This window comes from Typopeltis vanoorti, chromosome 20, assembly GCF_054136105.1.
Source record: "Typopeltis vanoorti isolate ZY-2024b chromosome 20, IOZ_Tvanoo_1.0, whole genome shotgun sequence".
Taxonomy (NCBI): Eukaryota; Metazoa; Arthropoda; class Arachnida; order Uropygi; family Thelyphonidae; genus Typopeltis; species Typopeltis vanoorti.
In genome coordinates this window covers 37520484-37542048 of record NC_143568.1, presented here as the reverse complement: position 1 = coordinate 37542048, position 21565 = coordinate 37520484, and the positions used below count along the sequence as shown (strand labels likewise).

Below are 21565 nucleotides of genomic sequence, written 5' to 3'. Positions count from 1 at the left end.
CAGATACTAGTGGAGAAATAAATTTATTTTAGCAAATTGCAAAAGAAACATATTTTAAAAATCTTTGTAGCTCAGTCTAGCGTGGATGGCTTTATATTGGAAAGACCTGGATTTGAATTCCATGATGCAAAACAACCTTTCCAAAGACTTCAAATGAAGGTGAGTTAGCTGGTCTCATATGGAGGTAGCAGAGTTTTTCATCCCACAAACTGACCAGATAATACATGCAGTTGACAGACATAATACACTATGTAGGTAGGATTAACTACCCTATCAGAACATTAATTATATTTCTAAGAAGCTACATTACCTGGCTCTGCCATTCCATTGCATAACTTGCCAAGGGAAGATGATGAGACAGATTTTTTTTTTCCCAGTGAATTTTAGATTAGCAACCTATCATTAAGACTTATGGAAGAATGTTTTTATGCAATTAATTACAGTGATGGTGACATTAGCTTGAAGGAATTTTTATTAATGTGAATTTATTTATTCCTTAAAGTTTTCAATCCTCCCCTGCCTCAGTTAGACTGTCGCACTACTTCAGTTAACTTCTAGTTGTGTAATATTATATAAAATTTAGCAAGGCCATTTGATTTGTAATGGTTTCTGGTGCATTATTATTGACTTGACAGTTTTATTTTTCAAAGAATGGAAAAATCCTGATTTAGCTGAGTGAATCACAGATTTCCTTTCTTTACTAAAATGGATTTTAAAAAAAAAAATATTGTTCTATAGTATAATACTGAAGAGTGCACCATTTTGTAATAGATTTTGTTCTCTCTCTCTCTGCAGCAAATGGTTTGTGTGTTTCTTTTTGAAGATTGACATCTATGACAAAAAGATTCTCTAACTCAATGTATTACAAATTTCCAAGTTGATACTATCTCGGTTAATTTACTGTGCTAAACAGTGTTCTAAATTTTGAAAATTTTCTGCAGGTGCATTTTTGATCTGTAAACTGAAAATATATTTAATAGTTGTCCATTTATGATGATGGGATGGACTAGTATGGTAAATAGATGGTCAATTTTGAATGTTCATAAAGATTAATTTCATTGATAGTATGATCTTACATGATTGACTTAGGTGAAAGTTATATAAGGCATGACCTGTGCTGGAATCAGCAGTGATTGCATAAAACTAGTATGTTATCACTGCTAATATGGTAAATAGATGGTTAGTTTTGAATGTTCATAAGGAAGATTATTTTCCTTGACAATATGATCTATGATTGGCTCAGGTGAAAGTTTTATCGGCCATGACTTGTGCTGTGATCAGCAGTGATAGCATATAATGTTTACAGCTAGATTTACATCAGATTCCTAAATTTTTCTTTCTGTTGTGAATCAAACAGCATGCAGATTTACTAAAATAGCCTATAAAATTTTGATTATTATTATGCTCAAAGAAAATGCATAGATTGACAAGCAAAGAGGATAAGACAATAAAGGATTCAATAGTAATTTTTAATTTACTCCAGGAGTTTCTGTAAATAATGATTTTTTTTCCTGGTATTCTGAAATTTTTTCTAAAATTACTGTTTCTTTATTTTTTTTTTAGACCAGGAATTAAAAAATATTATTGACAAACTAGCACAATTTGTTGCAAGAAATGGCCCAGAATTTGAACAGATGACCAAGCAGAAACAAAAGGACAATCCAAAGTTTGCTTTCTTGTTTGGCGGGGAATTTTTTAATTATTATCAGTACAGAGTCACTACTGAGCAGGCTAGTAAGTTGTGTTTTTATTTGTGTGACTTACATAGCAATGTCTTAGTTGCCGCTGTATAGTAATTATCTGCTTTGCATTTTTTTTTTCATTGTAAACTGTTATTTTAATTCTAGTATCAATGATATTTTAAAGTAGTGATCACATTAACTTTTCTGGAATGAAACTAGCAAGGTGAAATTTTTCTCTTTACAGATAAATAACATTATTTAATAATTATATTCATACCTCATAGACTTTTTCTACTAACATGGTTTGGGTTGGTCAGTTTGACAGAATTAAAATGAAAATGTGTGCTTGTGTGTGAGAAAGAAAGAGAGAGATAAAAACACAGGCTTTTATAATTGTAAAAAAAATGCTACTATTTCTGAATGGGACCAACTAACTTACTTGAATGGAAAGAGCTACAAAAATTCTCATCATTGATGGGGGATCACACTTCATAAACTTTATAAACAAATGTTCATGACACTGACTAAATCATAGTGACCCATGATATGGATTTATGAAAATGAAACTGAGTTTCTGACTTGGTGCAGAATTACTCGTAAGAGTTTTAATTTTCATGGAATAGTTATTTTAAAAATGAAGTTGAAGATAAAAATAAATTCCTAAAATGATCATACGGAAAAATGACTACCAGGATCGTTTTGCATGTTAATGGAATCCTTGAATTTAAAAAAGACTCTACAAGAGTGATAATTCTTGTTGTAATTTATTATTGTAATGAATATATTTTGTTTTTTAGTATACTAAAATTAATGTTTATCCCCATACTAAAAATCTTGAAGATGCAATCTGATGATAATTCGTGATTACAACAGGCATTTTTTAAGTTATGTTGATTTATGCAATGTAATAATAATGAAGAAGAATTCTGCTGTTCTTTTGTGCAACAATAGCAACAACTGAGATTATAACAAGTAGTTGGTAGCTTGTCCAATATCTTCTGTGTTGTGTGTTTTAAAGATTAGTTTTCTGCATTTTTGAGTTCAAAAAGATTGAGTTTTCAAGTAAAACTCTGCCGTTCTCAGAGCCCAAGTAACTGAAATAAGATTCATTTGGCATTGAACATAAGAAAACATTCAGGTTGATAACATTAGTATTTTATGAACCTGAATGAATTAATTTAGTCTGTAGAATTTAATACAACAATGGTAATGTGCAAATACTTTTCATTAAGGCTACATTATGTTGCTGTGATAGAGAACACTAGTACCATCAACAGTACTAACACACCATTGCTACTGGCTTTATATTTGTTTTGATTTTCTCTTATTGCTTACTTGATGAATTACCCTGCCTGACATTACAGTATGCATTATAAATTCCTTTATTTTCTTCTCTTAATTGATATTGAATAAACAATGTATCTAGAACTTATGAATGGTAAACTAGTAGGTCCCAAAACATGTTTTTTGTTTTATTATTGTTTTCTTGCTTGTGATAATTCTTAGTTATTTAATTTGGATGAAGGTTATGTGAAGCAGATGATAAATTCTGCAATTGTAGTTTCCCACGTGCCTTTTATCTACTGTTACTTAATTTGATGTTCTTGAATGGTTTTAATTATGTATTATCATACATTTTGTTGTTTATGTGTTTTTTTTGTGTTTCAGTTTTGAAACAAAAGCAGAGGACTGTTGAACAGCAACAGGCAATTGTGCAACATGCCATCAATCAACAAAGCATACAGTCTGCCCCTTGGCAACAACAACAGCAGCAGCAACAACAACAGCAGCAACATCAGCAGCAGTTACATCAGCAGCAACATCAACAACAATTACAACAACAAATTCAGGAAATTCAGGAACAAATTAGGCAAAGCGAACAGAACTTAGCAGCACAGCATCAGTTATTATTGCAGCAGCAACAGGTAAGATTAAATGTAATTAGGTGACAGGAGAAAGAGGAGGAGAGTGAATACATAGCATTTGTTACTAACTGTTAACTTATTCGATTACTAATACAGGATGGTTATTGATTCCTATTGTCCACAAATTTGTGGATAATAGGAATGTGTAGTAGATTCTTATATAAGTGAGTCCCACTCTTGAAGATATAAACCTACAGCAGATGATTATCTAACTCTTAGACCATGGATAGGCAAAGAGTTAAATAATCATCTGGAAATAATACCCTTAAGACCAAGTATGGAACTTTCAATCCACTTCAGGCTTCTCATAAGCAGCAATTATGAGAAGCTTGAACCCACAACTTGTTATTGGAGAGTAGATACAAGTCATCAATTCATGTGACTAGTTACATTTTGCAGTTTTGTTGACAACCTAATTATTGAAAAAACTAGCCTACTTCACTATAATACTGGATTGTAAGCAACATTTTATTTGTTTGTTGTAATATTTATAATACACTTTTCATTTTGATTGGTGGAATTTATCATTTTTGTTTAGAAAGATTATTTGCCAACATATCTGTATACTGTAAAGACGACTTAGGAAGAATGCTATTCAGTATCCATTGTTTAAATCTTTCCATGAAGTAGTTAGCTAGTGTGGGAGAAAGAGGATTACCCATTGATGTGCTCTCAATTTATCACTGAAGTTCGTTTTTGCATGTAGTAGCCAGAATGAATGACAAAGCAAAATGGATTGACAATATCTGCTGGAAAATATTGCTTCAAGAAATTAAGTGTTTCTTCTAAAGAAACATTTGTGAATAAGGACAAAATATTTAGGCTGAAAAGCAGATCGCCTGCTTTTCAGCCTGCAAAGATGAAGTTCTGATATCTTTTCTTTAAAATGAGAACTATTTTTTGATAAATGAAGAAGACTCCTGTGAATACTGAAAGCAATTTGTAACATGGAGAGCTAATGCAGTTCACCACAGGACATAATGGAATGTTTGTTTTTTGGACTTTTGGTAGTCCATATAAATGTGAAGAATGCCTATGGTAACACTTGAGTTTTTTCTTGGTTTCCTCATCCCAATTAGAATCCTTATCTATAAGTGCATTTAATTTCCTAATTTGGGTTATAGGAGGATCATTAGCAAGAGATGATATGTAGAGTAGTCACTTAGCATTAAGATTAATTTTATATAATATTCATTTTGAACTTGAACTTCTAGTGCTTTCTCTTTGTCTGCCTTTATAATAATAAAATTATTATTATTCCGTAGAAAGAGAGAGAGGCCTTAATTTCTGGATAAAACAAATTTGTAGGATGAGGTTTGGCTTTAAAAATTATTTGTACTATTTGGAACTACAGCCAGTTAGCTATGTCCGAAGAAATATCGTAGTGCTTTGTCAACCACCAGAAAAAAAATCTGTTACCGGAATGACTTTTGGTTCTGACACAAAATGTGCACCTTTAGAAAGCATGTGTGTAACCACAGCACTAGATTGCTCGAAGAAAAAGCATTGTAGTTCAATTTTAGTCACTGCCTAGAGGAACCATTACTAAGCCTTTTTTTTTTTTTTACCAGTTACTGAGTTAGTTGATCTCTGGCATGGACAAGTGGTTTTTTTCTCCTGGAAATTTGGATTTTTCGTCCCATAAACTCAAGAAAATCGACTGTAGAACCCACACTATTTTCAGGCAGTAAACATAGTGTTAAGATTAGGGATCATGAGATGGTGGCACTCGTCAGCTGCCTCTCTTCACTGGATGCCATGTGTAATTAGTGACAAACAGCCTTGGGCCAGCTATTTCTGATTGGCTACTGGTGGAGGTTTAACTGCCACCCCTCAGCCTCCAAAAGTTAGATAGGGCTAAATTGGCCTCACCTACACCCTATATGGGAATAAAAGTGAAGTCATTAGCTAGCTGAGCTGATTTACTTCCTGAGTAGTATGAGGCCAAAGATAGATCTTTAGCCATGTGTCATGATGAACATTTAGACTGCATTAAGTTCCATGCTATCAGACACTGAGTTCTTTGGAAGAAAATTAAGGTTGTCCACGAAAGTAATCATCTTTTGGAATGTTTATATGAAGAGAGTTTGAGATTTTGCTATATCAACTGAATTTAAATAGAAATAATGAAATTATCCTTCTTATTTGAAATAGTTCTTCACAAATTCCAGAATTAACTTAAATTTATTTATTTTTATTTATTTATTTTAAATTAAATCTTGTTAAGGTTAATTTTATTACAAACTTGAATATAATCAGGCAATGATGCTCTACATCATGTACCTGCAGTTCACACATTTCATTGTTGAATGTACCAGTTTCTGTTCTTGTTGTTTAATTTGAAAATGCTCTTGATACTAGGGAAAACTTAATACAAATATATATATGAGTTAAACCTGCTTTATTTATATTTCACTGACTTGACTTCATTGTTTTGAATGCATTTTTAAAGAAAATTTTGTTATTTGCAGCATTAAATGTTAGATGTTGTAAGCTATCATGATAATATCATTACGCTCTCCACCCAAAAGGCTGCAGGTTCAAATCCTGCCGTGTGCATGGATGTTTGTGATTGTCTGTGGAAAAATTAGTGGTGGTGGTCGGCGGTAGATGGCATTGGTGTAGTTGTGGTCCGTTGATGGATTGGATTGATTGGTGGAGACAGAGTTGTAGAGCAGGTACCCTCCCTTGATGAGTCTTTGGACTCCCTGGAGGTGTCAAATAATAATAATAGTAATAATTGAAAATACGGCAACCTCTTTCTATCCAGTAATATTGGATAATTGATTTTCTGTTCCAGGAATCAGTTGACATGATAACCCTTTCAAGGACAGGTAAACTGAAGATGTGGTTATTTGAAAATTGAATAATGAGTTTAATGTATATAGGTTATTCAGTTTAGCATCCTATTAAAGCCTTATGCTATAATAATTAAACATGTTCAACATTTGAAATTGTAAATGTTGCCTTGTCATGTTGATTTGCTGCTCCTGTGAAAATTTTTACTTTGTCATTAAAAGTAGAAGCTAGATAGATTAATTAAAGATTATCTCAAATGTAAAGATATTCTGATTAATTGCTTTAGCTCCAGAAGGAATAAATTTCATAAAAATTGAATGAAAAATGGTGATTTTTTAATAATGAAAATATTATTAGTTAACTTGAGACTATTGATTGATATAACCAAGTCTTAAAAAAAAAGGAATAAAGTGGCACAAATATCAAACAAGTTTGTGGTTTTTAGAATAAAATGAAAGTATTTGTAACAAAAAAAAATAAGAAGAATATTTTCAGAATCACCTTTCCAGCCAGCAACCTTTTCCCAGTAAGATACCACTCTTATTAATTCCTGATTTTTAGAAGCAAAAGGATAATCATTCAACTCTTTCCATATTTCAGAATTGTTGCTATATATTTGTGATTGTCCCTTGATTAGAAAAGTGATAATAAATGGTGAGATGTTTAGGAATATGCAATGCAAGAGAACAGTCTTATCCAATCCAGTGTTATTTGGGATGATTTTGGCAGTGTGAGGCTTCATATTGTGCTGAGGAACATGTTGCCTTTGCAGTACACCACGTTTGTTTTTGGAGCAGTGCATTATGATGCTACTACAGTTTTGCTGAGCAGATAAACTCTCCTGTAATCATTTGGCTTGAGAGTTGAAGTTTGTAATGAACAGCATACCAGGTATGTCATACACATAGGAGAATCTTATTAGTGAATTGTGGACTTTGATAAGTATGGTATCATTTAAATCGATGACAACCAATCACTCAATGACACACCACCAGGAGGCATCTGTGAATAAGCTAATCTAAACTTGTGCTCCCACATTTTATTGTTACTGCAAGTGTTTTTCATTCAAATTAAACATTAAACCTTTTAAATCTTATCTGAAATCTAAGGAGCCAATTACTCCTGTACAACCTGTAAGTATTTATAGTGCATTAAATTAGTTATTGTTTGATTTAAAAATCAGCCACATGTAAGCACCCACCATGCCTACTGTACGAAGCAAAGATGGCAGCAACAAAAGCCAATGTCGAACAAGCACCCTGTGGCTCGCTAGTGCAGTGCCATTGATTGCTGACAAACCCACAAAGTGCCACAGCTGTAAAATTGATGTCAGTGATAAAAAAAAAAAAAAAGTATAATGTGGGAGTTCTGTTGATATTTATTGACCTCAACCACCCCTTTTTCTGATCAGCGCTGCAACACAATTCACCCTTGCCTACAAATGAACTCCATAACCTCATCACATCAACGGTGCACGACTCGATGGAGGACAAAAACAAAAAAATACAATGCTGTTATTTTGAACTTTCCAAAGGAAAACAGAAAAGCACTAAAAGAAGACATCATCAAATTAACAGAAGAATGCAACATCAATTCTAAAAACATTGTCAGGTCCCATCCTTTTGGACTCATAAATAAAAGAAAGGACAGAACAAATTTTCCACACCTCGTAAAAGTGACTTGCAACACACCAGCAAACGCTGTTATTAATTTTGATATACATCAAAATTAATAACAGCGATCAGCAACAAGTTCAAAGACACTTGCCCCCAATTGCACATACGTGCTCAACCAGACCTAACATTTGCCCAAAGGGAACAAGGACTCCAGCTTCCGTCTGGATGCACACTATGTGTGGTGGATAGTTCCTTATCCTCTCACCGTTCAACTAATGCCGAGGTTCCACAAGGTTTTGTCCTCTTCCTGCTATATATCAAAGACCTACTTCAGCTGGAAACAACAGTTGGATCATCGACTACAGACAAGTTAAATTGATGCAAACTTGTCTGTAGTCGATGATCCAACTGTCCATTTTGATGTTTCAAACATATGCCTCACAGAACCTTATATATCCACTTCAGCATTTGTAGCCTAAACTCCAGTCTTAGCAGTGTCCACTACCGTCTACCAAACCCACCTACTCTTTCTGGCAGAAATTCAAATCCCCCCCCCCCCCCAGCACTATTCATCTCAACCTTCCAAACTACACACTCTTTAAATCTTTTCGACCCAATGGTGACTTCTGTGCATGCATCTGCTCCGACATAGCTTGCCAGAGAGCACCCAACCAGAATTGCCCTGCTTCGACCGTCTTTGGTTGAAAATATCTCTTCTCCACTCAGTCAAATTCATTTGCTGTCCCTATCACTCTCCTAATGCAACCAAACACTATTCCTATCTCTATCATATCCAGATTGCACTTTTGCATCATCATCACCTACAGCAAAAGCCAATCTCCTAGCCTCACACTTTGCTTCCCATGCATGCATAATTGACAATGGTAAATGTCCTCCAATCATTCCAGATTCCCAACATACAATGCCCACTATATCATTTTGCCAGAAAGAGATCAGAAAAATACTGTCCAAATTTAGACACAAAAAGTCTCATGGCCCTAAAGGCATTCCTCCAGTCCTGAAAGTTTGTACACCAGAACTGACTCATATCCTATATTGTCTTACTCCACTGGTATCTATCCCACAGCCTGGAAATTGGCCTATATTCAACCCATTCCCAAGAAGGGCGACAAGTCACTGCCATCCAACTACTGCTCTATCTCTCTCACCTCAGTCCTATCTAAAGTAATGGAAAAAATCATCAATTTCCAACTCCTACACTATCTTGAAGGTACCTACCTAATAAACAATTGCCAGAATGGATTCCTTTGCTGCTGATCAACAGGAGATCTGCTCTCGTGGCATCCATCTCTGGACTAATGCCATGGAGAAGTTTGGCGATTCTCGAGTGGTTGCACTTGATATCTCCAGAGCATTTGACTGGGTCTGGCACAAGGGTTTACTAAGCATGCTGCCATCTTTTGGTCTGTTTTAGGACTTCTGTAGTTGGATTGCCAACTTTCTGTCTGGATGCACACTATGTGTGGCAGATAGTTCCTTATCCTCTCACTATTCAACTAATGCTGAGGTTTTCCACAAGGTTCTGTCCTCTCACCAACTGCCTATCTTCCTGCTATATATCGATGACCTACTTCAGCTGATCTCCAACCCAATACACAGGTTTTGCAGATGACAGCACATTGCACTCCTCCTTTTCATTTAATAAACCTTACTCTCACCTCAACTTACATAACATCAACCACCACTGCCCTCAATTCTGATCTCCAAGCCATCCCCAAATGGCGTTCAGATAACCTCATCAATTTCAATGCTAATAAAACCCAGTTCTGTCCTATTTCCCATAAAACGGAACCATTTTTTCCCAGTATCTTTTTTGATGATACCTAAATTTCCAGACAGTTTGAGATCTCTCTTCTTGGAATTACCCTCACATCAAACCTTTCCTGGCATATGCACGTCACAACCATTGCATCTTCAGCTTCTCAAAAAACTAGGCTTTCTTTTTTCACTCAAGACTTTATTTCATCCCTGAACAGCTGTTAACCTTGTACTAATCACAAATCCACCCAGCTATTGAATACTACTCCGATATATGGGGTGGGGCCCCCAAAAGCTTTCTCAAAATGCTTGACTCAATACAGAGGAGAAGGATAATTAGACTTATTAATTGCCAGCTTTGTTGGCTGAGTGGTTAACATATCTACTCTCCAGCCAAAAGGATGTGGGTTCGAATCCTGCCGTGGGCATGAATGTTTGTGATTGTCTGTGAAAATACTGGTGGTGGTGGTGGTGGGCGGTAGATGTCATTGGCATAGTTGCGGTTTGTTGTAGTTGGTGAATTGAGTGGTGGAGACAGTTGTAGTGTAGGTGCCATCCCTCAATGAGTCTTTGGACTACCTGGAGGTATCATGTAATAATAATGATCCTTCTCTTACTAACTCACTCTCCCCACTTTTGCACAGACGATTGGTCTCTGCAATACAGCAATCCCTCGATTAATGCTCCTCCAATTAGTGCGTCATTTTTTTTCAATACCCAAATTCGATTAGTGCGCCTCTAAAATTCGATTAATGTGCCTATATACATCTTAAAAATAAATGTTAAAAAATTTAAAAAATTTTCGATCTATACATTTTTTTATGACTATTTTAAAAAATCACTCACCAGGATGAAATAATTTAGTTACCGATTTGAAACATTTTACAAAGTTATTTTTTAATGGCATACTACACTATTTCCATGTACACTATGTTCCAAATTTACTGCCAAAATTTATGTTGTCTGCTTTACATAGCATTTTGCTGATCATATCTCATACAATGGTTTTCCTTACTTTTTTATTTTAAATTATTTTCCTAACCTTTAATCATGAGTAAAAGAATTAGTGAGCAAAAAATAGAAGTGTGAATATGATTTGAAAAGTAATCTGACTGGAAGAAAAATTTGAAATAATAAAGAAAAATGAGCAAGGTGAGTCCAGAGCAAAGATAGTACAAGACCACAAAAATGGGTGAATCAACTGCTGAATATAAAGAGAAAGGTAAGGCTGCTTCAAGTTCATCATGCATGCACTCGAAATCAAAGTATTATAATGATTGAATTAGAGAGACTTCTTTTTATATGGATTGAAGATTGTAACCAAAAACAGATCCCACTAAACACTGGCCTTATTAAATCAAAAGCATTAAACCTCTTTGCAACCTTGAAAGAAAGGGCTATGAATGATGGAAAAGAAAAAGAATTCCACGTTAGTGCTGGGTGATTTGAGCGTTTCAAAAAGAGAAATAGCCTATATACTGTTCTAATCACATTCAAAGCTGCAAGTGCAGATAAGGAGATATCCAGAGATTTTGAAGAAAATTGTGTAAGAAGGAGATTATTGTGATCAACAAATATTTAATGTCGATGAACCCGCACTTTTTTTTTGGAAGTGAATGCCTTCCAAGACTTTTCTAGCCAAATAAGAGAAATCTTAGCCTGGTTAGAAAGTCGCAAAGTCGAATGAAATTACTGCTAGCAATATGCGAGCTGTTTGGAAGCACATTCTTCCACATTGTGCAAATGATTTTAGAGGCTTTCAAATGAATCTAAGTTAATTAAATCTCATACCGAGAAGTTGAGTGATTCCAACCTGCTAAATTTAGATGCACAGGAGGAAGATCCTGAAGAAAATGAAGAAAATTTAATCACTGACAAGCCCAAAGAGGTTTCACAGAAACAATTTGAAATTAGTTTTTGTACAATCGAAGTTTTTAAGCAGCAATACTTGGAGACCGACCTTGGTGAAGAGAGAACCAGTAAAATTTGCAGAAGAGGCAATAGGGCCATGCTGTCAGTTGTATGAAAAAAAGAAACAGAATGCCCACCAAACTACGTTAGCTCAATTCTTTGTTAAGAAGCAGAATAATAAATTTATATTCTGAATATGTTTTATTGTCTTTCAGTTTCATGGGTTTCCTTTAACTAGGCCCTGAGATATACCCTAATTCTTTTATAAAAAAAAACTTAAGGGTCAAAAAAGAAATCTGAGGAACAAATTATACATTTTCCCATAGGTTACTATATTGGATTAGTGCCTTTTCGATTAATGCGCCTGTTTTAAAGAACGCATTAGGCGCATTAATCAAGGGATTGCTGTATGTGTATTTTACAAATATTTCCATGGAAAATGTTCATCTGAAATAGCATCAATAATTCCCTCACTTAGTACTGAGCTCATTGGAACGCGTTCAGCTGCTATGCAATATCCATTCACGGTGCACCTTGAAACCCACAGAACAAGTTTCTTCTCCTCCTTCATCCCTGCAACTGCTGTACTGTGGAAGAACAGTCTTCTCCCTGTTGTGTTCCCCCAAGGAATACAATATATAGTCATTAAATCAAATGTGAACAAGTACCTCCTTTCCCAACTCACTACCCATACATAGTACTAATGTACTATAGGTTGGTCAACCAACCTCTTGTATATGGGCTCAACATAAAAAAAGAAAAATGGTATCTGTATGGCAACACCACTAATCATTTGGTGATACCATATAAACTTAAAATCATCAACAAACTTCAGAGACTGATGGTTTCTGAAGTTTGTCATTGGCTGTGAGTTTATGTAGAATCCATTTGCTGTTTGTATACCTTTCCTAGTGAAACAAATGAATGGTTTCTTCACTCACATTGAATATTTTTACATCTGCCTGTTGTCATTCATGGAGTGCATGATCATGTGGCTAACTACCCAAAACCTACATGGAATTTAGTTTGCTGGTTGCTTGTGTCATTTTTGCCCATTTTTAATTTTTATATTATCAATTACTATTATTTAATAACATGAAAAGTAAACATGCTTGATGTCATGGCTGTTTGCTCATAATTTTGACAAGCAGATAACAGCCAGGATAATGCTCTATAGATATCTCAACAGATAAATACCATTTACAATGATAAATTTAGTTTAATCCTTTATCCAAGTGTGTGCAAACAAAGCTTGCACCTGAAAGTATCTTCAGGACTGGGGTAAAGTGGTACACTGGGCAACTCCTTGCAAAGGTGGAGCAAGCTACCAACACTCCTATCTCAGTATCTCCCATAATGCAAAACACATCTCCTTGTGGATATGTATAATGTTATGCATTAAGGGAAGGGCCACTACCCAGACTAGTTTCGACCTTTATTGAGGTCTCTTCAGTTGGAGCCAGGCCCAAGTGGGGATACCAATACAGAAGCATTAGCAAGGTCATCTCCTCCTATAGGAGCTGCCAAACGGTGTGCCACCTTTTTATTAAATTACTCTGGATTTAGAGAAAGATGTTGAAAGTTTATTTTTCACTTGGTCAGACTATAATGAATTTAGTTTAATCCTTTATCCAAGTGTCTGCAAACTTTGTTTGCAAGTATCTTCAGGACTGGGGTAAAGTGGTACAACACCGGGAAACTCCTTGCAAAGGTGGAGCAAGCTACCAACAATCCTATCTCAGTATCTCCCATAATGCAAAACACATCTCCTTGCGGATATGCATAATGTTATGCATTAAGGGAAGGGCCACTTGGATAAAGTGTGTGCAAACAAACTTGGATAAAGTTTGTTTGCACACACTTGGATAAAGGATTAAACTAAATTTATTATAGTCTGACCAAGTGAAAAATAAACTTTCACCATTTACAATGGCTTTTAAATAATTTTTTTCAAAAGTCTTGTGAACTTTATTTTTGGTTGGTCGGTAGTTTTTAATTTATTGGAATGTAGTTTACTGTTTTTACCACCACTCCCTTTAAAAAAAAAAAAAAAAAAATTATGAATGGTGCTTTTACCCCCCCTCCCTCCTTTTTTTTAAATGATGAATGGTGCAGTTATGCATTTATTTTATTTTAGGTACAAGTTGATGAAGCTGTTAGAAAAGCACAAGATGAAAAGTTACAAAATATGGCCAGTGAATGTAATATTGATGTAAATGATTTTGATAAAGTTCTACAGCCCATTATTGACAGCTGCACAAAAGATGCAATTTCGGTAATTTTTATATTATTGCTAACCACTTTTTAATAATGTGAAAACATTCTAATTCTCCAGGTAGATTATTGCTGTACTTTTAAAATTAGCAGCAGCAAGAAATCTCTAGTTTTTAATTTATGAAAAAAGTGATTGGTTTAATTCTTTAGTGAAATCTTTTTTTTTTTTTTTGAACATGGAATTTATAATGAATAGAAATATAATAAACTGATTTTGTGCATTTAATATAACATATTCAGATAAATTAATGCACTGAGACTTGATAAAAATTTTTAAATAAGCAGTGTGTTTGAGAATCAGGCATTTATAGTTTTATATTGCTAATATTTCATTTACACAATTTTTTTTTTTTTTCTGCTAGGAACACCTGTTGATAAAATCAACAGGAATACTCAGCTGAACATTTTGCACGTTAAAGAAAGTAAATATTTTTGAGCCTGAGCAGTAATCATAAAAATTCAGTACAAATTTGTGACAATCATTCATTTAGTGAAATTTTTTATTACAGTCATTATTAATTGAAACATGTATTTTGTACAAATGAAAGTGATATCTTATTATAGTAATTTATTAGTTTAGTTTAATATTTTTTTTTTTTTTCATTTTCTGAGGATCACATCCAAGATAACGCTCCATAGACCTACTGCCTGTGTGCGTGTGTGCGCACATGCATGTGTTTGTGTGTGTGTGTGTGTGTAAAAATACATTTTGGTTAGGAATTTCTCACCACTATCCCTTTGACATGTTGCCTGTGATGGAGAATTCTTTTCTGTATCAGAAATTCTCATTACAATGACAATTTCTTTTACAAAACATACTCCAAACCTTAACAAGTATGGCTGTATAAATCTACCAAAGATTTGGGAGACAGTTATCCTAAGACCAAATTAATATTTATTACTTTTATTTTTTTATTTTATTTTATATTTTTTTCAAACTTTCTAAGACTATCATTTGGACTACTATTTCAAAACTTTTAACTTTTTTTTTTTTTAACCTAGATGGCACCATATTAGGACTTTAGTCTCGTGTTGCACGCTGCAATTACTTATACTAGCCCCACTGTTACACCAGATTGTGGTTGTCTTGCATTTGTAACAAACTTTGTGTTGTGTGCTCTGAAGATGCTGGATATAATACCAGTGAAATATTAGCTTTTAAGTTAATAAATAGTTATTTTCTTATCCATCTGTGTTTATATCATACCGTAAAATCTATTACAACATGTCTGACGAACGCATAAGCCTATCCACGTGTAATGACAATTTCTGCTACAGATCAGAAACCATGTTAGAGTTATCAACAATACTCCATTAACCTCTGAATTTTTACTCCAAAATCCAATTTTCTTCATTCTTTTAACAGTAAGCTTGGTTCATTCATGTCCATTTGCCACATTATTACTTGTTTTTCTAATTCCTCAGCTAGCTCCATTTCTTTGTCATTCAGGCTTCTTATGTTGATAGTACCTATCCTTAACTCTGGTGATGTTGAGTTGGGGGTGTGCTTTCAGATTTGTTCCAGTAGCTGACTTTTCATTGTTTGCCCTGGTTTCCTGGCGAAAACTACGGGGGCCTTGTTTAACCGGGTGACGCCCCAGCCAGCCTGAAATTATGTCATGTTGTACCATCATTTTGTATATTGGTTTAAGCCAATAAAAATGCAATTTGGTCGGCTGAATCCCAAATTGCCAGCCCATCCTCGTTCGTTCAATATCCAGGTAGATACCCAACAGGTTACACCACGAGAAGGTGAGGATTGGACATTAGGTCAGAAGCCCTGGTTGGTTCTCTGCATTCCTTTAAAGGCTATGTAGAGGTCTCCTCTCAGTTATACTTTGACCCTTAAGCACCCCCTTATTGCTGTGTTCACATAAAATCTCTAACTTTTTTTTTCAGCTTTTCTACATGCATTATCTTATCTATTTCTTCCCTTGTATTGTAAAGTTGACTTTCACTGTAAAAAAAAAACGTCACTATAACAAGCTACCAAAAAAGTCCTGAACAGAGCTCTCCTCTGTAGAAAGCTATGTTAAAAAAAAAAAAAGAAGTAAACTATCTACTATTCCTGTGGTCCTTTTGAGTTTGCTACATGTAGTGAGAGTTTACTTTATAAGTATATCTCATCCCATCTGGATGAGATATATACTTACAAAGCAGTTGTTCAGTAATTCGCTTTTACTTCGGTGCTATCTTCCTGTCATTTACATTCAACAGAGTTATTCTTCTGTAATCATTCCTGTTATTTTTCCATAACCAAATACATTACTAAGATGTCCTTTAACCTATCATAACACATACTGGTTCCTCTTCCAGCCTGTACATATGCTCCTGATCGTCATCTTTCTAAATTCTCTCCACATTTTCTTTTTTATGAATATCTTGTCATACCAGAAGTTGGAATAATAAAATTAAAAAAAAATTCCAGGCCAAGTTGCTTTTGCCAAGAAACAACTTAGCTATTGCCAAGTTGTTTCTCTCATTATTGAGAAATATAAAGTGTAATTTTCCTTGACATCAAAAAATGAAACACTGCAATGAACTACACATCAAATTGTTCAAACTGAAAAAGAAAAAGTCAGTCCGTGCTTAATGTCTACTGCGAATCTCTTGGTATCTCAGATATTGCGAGTCTTAAATTTAGAGATTTCATTCTCTCTCTGGAGCAGAATTTCCAGACTAATCTTTTTACTACCAACACCTGTATTAGTGTGCTCCAAGTATGCAACCTTTCATTGGTGGAATTATCAATAAAAAAATAAATATCTTTATAAGAATGGAGCACAGTCACCACCTGGAAGCTTCTTAGTTGGACAGACAGTGACTTTTACCGACTGTGACATTGCATTTCATAAAATTTGCTTGACTTTTTTTTGATGTTCTTTACCTTTACCGGTGTACCAGATAGTATTAGTATGTTTTTAGATACACACTGCATGATGCTCTTTACACAAAGAGTTGTCTTTCACTCCTTTTAATAAATTAGATACAGCTCTTTTCTGCATAATGGATTTAATAAAATTGATTTTATAAAAATGATCAAATCCAGTTTTTGTCTAGATTGAATAATTTTACATCCAGTTTGTATAGAGCAAATTTTTTATGTAAGGACTCATTTATTAAAAAAAAGTTTCTCTGTTATTGGGTATATTCATATATTGCTGTTAATAGGGCATGAGCAACATATTGTTTTAGCAGCAAGCAAATCACATTAGAGCAGTGCTAACTAGTCTTTTTTGAGTGGGGAATCCCAATATAATTTTTTCTGATGAAGAACCCCTAATGGAGAATGCCTAACTTTAAGAACAGAGAGAAAATTATGGCAAGGTAGGTAGAATACACCAAAGAGGTAAAGAGCAATTCACCCAGTCATGTATCATTCTGATGATGTCATTTTGGTCAAGTCTGTTTTGCATAACACAGTGCACACTCTATCAAAACTGCAATTCCCATTCAGAACTATGCAGTGTGTGTATATATATCCTAATATGTACCCTAAGGGATTTTTCAGGATATTATGATAGTATCACATGAATCACTAATTTTGCTATCACTAATTTTCCTCAAAATTAGTTTGCTTTTTGTCAGGATTCCTATGTTGTCAGATCTTATATTTTGATCTTCTAAAGCACTTCTTACTGTATCACTCCACTTAGTGGTGTGATAGATCTTGGTCTTCCTCTGGGTCTTTTCCTGCTATCCTGGCAAAAAATACTGGCTTTGTTAACCTTTTCTCCCCTTCTGTTTAAGTGACTGTACTACCTTAGATTAGCTCATGTCACTAAATGATAACAATGTCAAGTTCCTTCCTAATATTTTAATTTTTAATGGAATTCTGCTATTGATTCCATCTGTTCACTTCTCTACTTTTTCTCAGAGATCTCAAATCTGTGGTCTACAGACATTTTTTAAGCATTTTATTTCTAACCCAGCTCTAAAATCTCGCAAGTTACATTGGTTTGAATAATGTCTTGCAAACATCTAGTTTAGAGTTTGACTAATTTCTTTTTTATTCTGTTTAAATTTATTCATTTAACTCACTACCAGATCAGCTTAATATATGGTTTATTTCATTGCTCTTGCCTGTTTTTGTAATCTTTGTCTTTTTTTTATTATTGATTTTTCATTTTATTGCAGCAGTTATTCAATTTTATTATGGAATCCTGCAGACTTGTACTGGATTTATTTAAGAGCATAACTTCATTGTAAAATAAAAAGCTGAGATTAACATCTCCAGAAGGTCAGCAATAAAAAGACAGACAATGAAAATGGGCAAAATCATTGAAAATATCAACTGCATTATGAATGGAGAACCTGTGGAACAAGTAAAACATTTCAGCTATTTAGGCACGATTTTTAGTGAAGATGGTAAGTTAAATATGGAAATAGACAACAGAATCAACAAAGCTGGTATGGTAAGAAGTCATTTGAATAAATTCATATGGAATAAGAGAGAAATTAGTTGGAACACTAAATTAGCTGTATACAAGACAGCGTTCAAACCAGTTTTAACTTATGGATTTGAGAGCTGGGCGAGAAGTAAAACACTTGACCAAAGACTAGAGACTGCAGATATGAGAGTCCTGAGAAAGATTAGATGTGTGAAAGATGGCATCAATGGCAGTATCATATTAAAGACGAGGAAATTAGGAAAGAATTTGACATTGTCAGCATCCAGGAATGCATTAGCAGAGCTAATCTCAAGTGGTATGGTCACTTAAACAGAATGGGCGAGGAAAGATTAGCAAAACAAGTGTTCTTTGCCAGGTTGGCAGGAAAACGGCCCAGAGGAAAACCAAGATATAGGTGGATTGATACGGTACAAAGTGCCTTAGACGACGGAAATATAAGATCTGATAATGTTGGAGTCTTGACAAGTAACAGACTGATTTGGAGGAAAATTGTAAGTAGGAAGTTAGTAATGATGTAAATTTTTCATGTAGTACTATCATATCCTGTACACCCCCTTGAGGGGGGTACATGGCAGGAATTTGATGATGATGAATTTTGATGTCAGGTTTAATGCAACTCTCCTTCATAATGTGAGTAGTATTCATAGTCAGATTCACTCTAGTCACTCTTCATAGAAGAAAGAAGAATTCTGTTATTTCTTCTAAAATTGTAATAAAAGGAGCATCTGCCATTTAACATCCATTTACTATCCATCCCCAAACTAATTGGATCAACTTCTTTTCAAAGACTGTTCTTTGGAACAGCCTCTTACACTGTATTCCCCCAAAGACCTACAACCTGTCCAAGAAACACCTCATCAGATTCTTTCTTTCTTCTTACCTCTCATCTACAACATAGCACATCAGGTGCCATGTGCAACCTTTTGCATGTATATGGGTTTAATATTTAAAAAAAAAAGTTGAAATGGAATGTAAAACACCCAAGCTTTATACATTACAAATTTACAGTGTGTGTATTTCAGACTTCAGTGTCAGATTATTGGGAAATATTAATCAGTATTGATATTGTTGTGAATCATGTGAAGATATTACTTCCCTTGCAAATTTTCATTTGCCCATGCTGCTTTGGTAAAAGATAAAAACAAAAATATAATTTCTTTCCAAATATAATTTACTTTCTATCCCAGCAAAAAAAAAAAAAAAAAATTCATGTGACTTATCAGTAATGCACCATTTTGCTACTTGTATATAGAAATATGATCTCTGCTTTTGATTTAGCTTTCAGTGACTTAACAATTTTATCTTGCATTGATGATACCTCAGTAAAGATATAACTGGCCAGTTGTGACTTTTCTGGTAATGTATGGTAACTTACATATCCAAAAGGAAGTGATATTTGCTATGGGCGACACTGGAGCATTCTGTTTTGAGAGTGTCTTAATCATGATGATACTTTGTGTACAACCTTTTGTTTGCTCTCATTTGGTTTAAAGGATGAAAACAATAATATAATTTCTTTCTGATCTGCAGGAGAAAGCTATTATTAAAAGGAAGAAAGAGGTGATTCCTAAGATTATAAACTAACAAATGCATCCATTTCAAATGAGCTAAGATTTGATGTTAAAACTAAAAAAAAGCTAGGGTATGAGCTGGACTAGAATTATGATGAGCATTAACAATAAACTGAAATGAAACTTGGAAGTAAAAAAAGTAAGGTTAATTACATTTTTGCAAACATGATTGAGCAATGGCTATGTTGTGTTTGTTTATATCACCAGTAGCAGCTAATAATTTTGATCGAATTTAATATAAAAATTAAATTTTATAGAGACTTTTTATCCAGTCATTAGGATAATAAGGGAATAGTATTTTGATTAAACACTGAAAAAATAGCAACTTCAGAAACACATACAGAAATGTTCACTTAACATTTTGCCTCCAGGTGAAATGCTTGCAGTGATAAATATCTGCTGTGCCTTGGGATGTAATTATTTTCCTGGGCAAGTTCTTGGGATTCCAGATTTTTAACATGCACCTGCTTATAGATTTTGTAGGTGGTCTCATTGGAATATATATGTTAGCATAATAGTCAGATAGGCTTTAATAATTACAGCGAACTATAATATCACATTTTCTATAACATGCATGATGCTAAGTAGTTGGGTGATTGAAATTTTTCACAGAGGTAGGAGTAGGGCCTTTAGTATGTAATATGGTATGAGTAGCAGATGCCTTAGACTCTCACTATAGCAAACTACAGAAAAGTCCCAACCAAAGCATTATTGAGACAATATGTAGCTGAATGAAATTCAGTATAGCAGTTCTTGTGTTCCCTACATGTTTCTATAGTGACAGTGAGGCAGCATCAGAAAGCTATGTATTTAGGAATCATCCAAATGTTATTGTCAGACTTCTGAGTTTGAAAAAGTAAAGAAATTAGCATGTTACCATTGCATGTTGTTTTAAACTCTCCTGAAGAAAGATACCAGCACTTTATTTTACTTATTCTATTTGTTACTTGTTTTGAGGAGTGTGTTTTTGATCATTATGGGGAGAAGAAAGAGAAAGTGAGAAATTATTGTGCATAGTAGTGATGTAATCCTATCGTGTGTGTGTGTGTGTGTGTGTGAGAGAGATGATTTTTTTTTCTTTGTCTGTTTGTTCCTTCAACTGATTCTTCAGAAGAATTTTGTTTATTCATTTTCCAGAATGCCTGGTCTTTTGTGAAATGATCTATGTAACCTCTGTAGAATTGAAGATGGGCACTATCAGCCAGTCTAAGAAGCATTAATGAAAAAGAGGTGAAGTCAGCAAAGGATTAGAGAAACATTATATCAGCATTATTAGTATAACTAACACTAAGAAGTTCAAAGATAGTGAGTTGGCCTACCTTCCATTGAAATTAGGTAACAGCAACATAAAAAATATCAATGAATAAGAGAGGAAGCTCCTAGCAGAAGACTTATGGAAATACCATGTTGGCATAATTGATATTACTGATATGAACCAAAAGTAGGTGAAGTACTTCTGAATAATTATAAGATGTTATATTCAGACAATAAGGATCACTGGAAAGGAGTAGCTATAGTATTTAACATTATACATACACATACATATAGACTTCTTGAATAGCAAGTGGTTTTAAGTTGAATGATGTCAAATTTCAA

The 21565-nt window shown here is 34.2% G+C and overlaps 1 protein-coding gene across 2 annotated transcripts in view; it reads left to right on the top strand.

The window, feature by feature from the left end:
• scaf6 (SR-related CTD associated factor 6) overlaps positions 1 to 21565 on the top strand; it is a 251811-nt gene that overhangs the window by 30479 nt on the left and 199767 nt on the right. Inside the window, exons 2-4 of one of the 2 annotated variants that reach the window (XM_090409796.1) lie at positions 1564 to 1734; positions 3351 to 3607; positions 13850 to 13987. In XM_090409796.1, the coding sequence (XP_090265922.1) occupies positions 1564 to 1734; positions 3351 to 3607; positions 13850 to 13987 (566 nt within the window). The remainder of the gene's footprint in view (positions 1 to 1563; positions 1735 to 3350; positions 3608 to 13849; positions 13988 to 21565) is intronic. The other variant, XM_090409797.1, reaches the window with a different exon arrangement.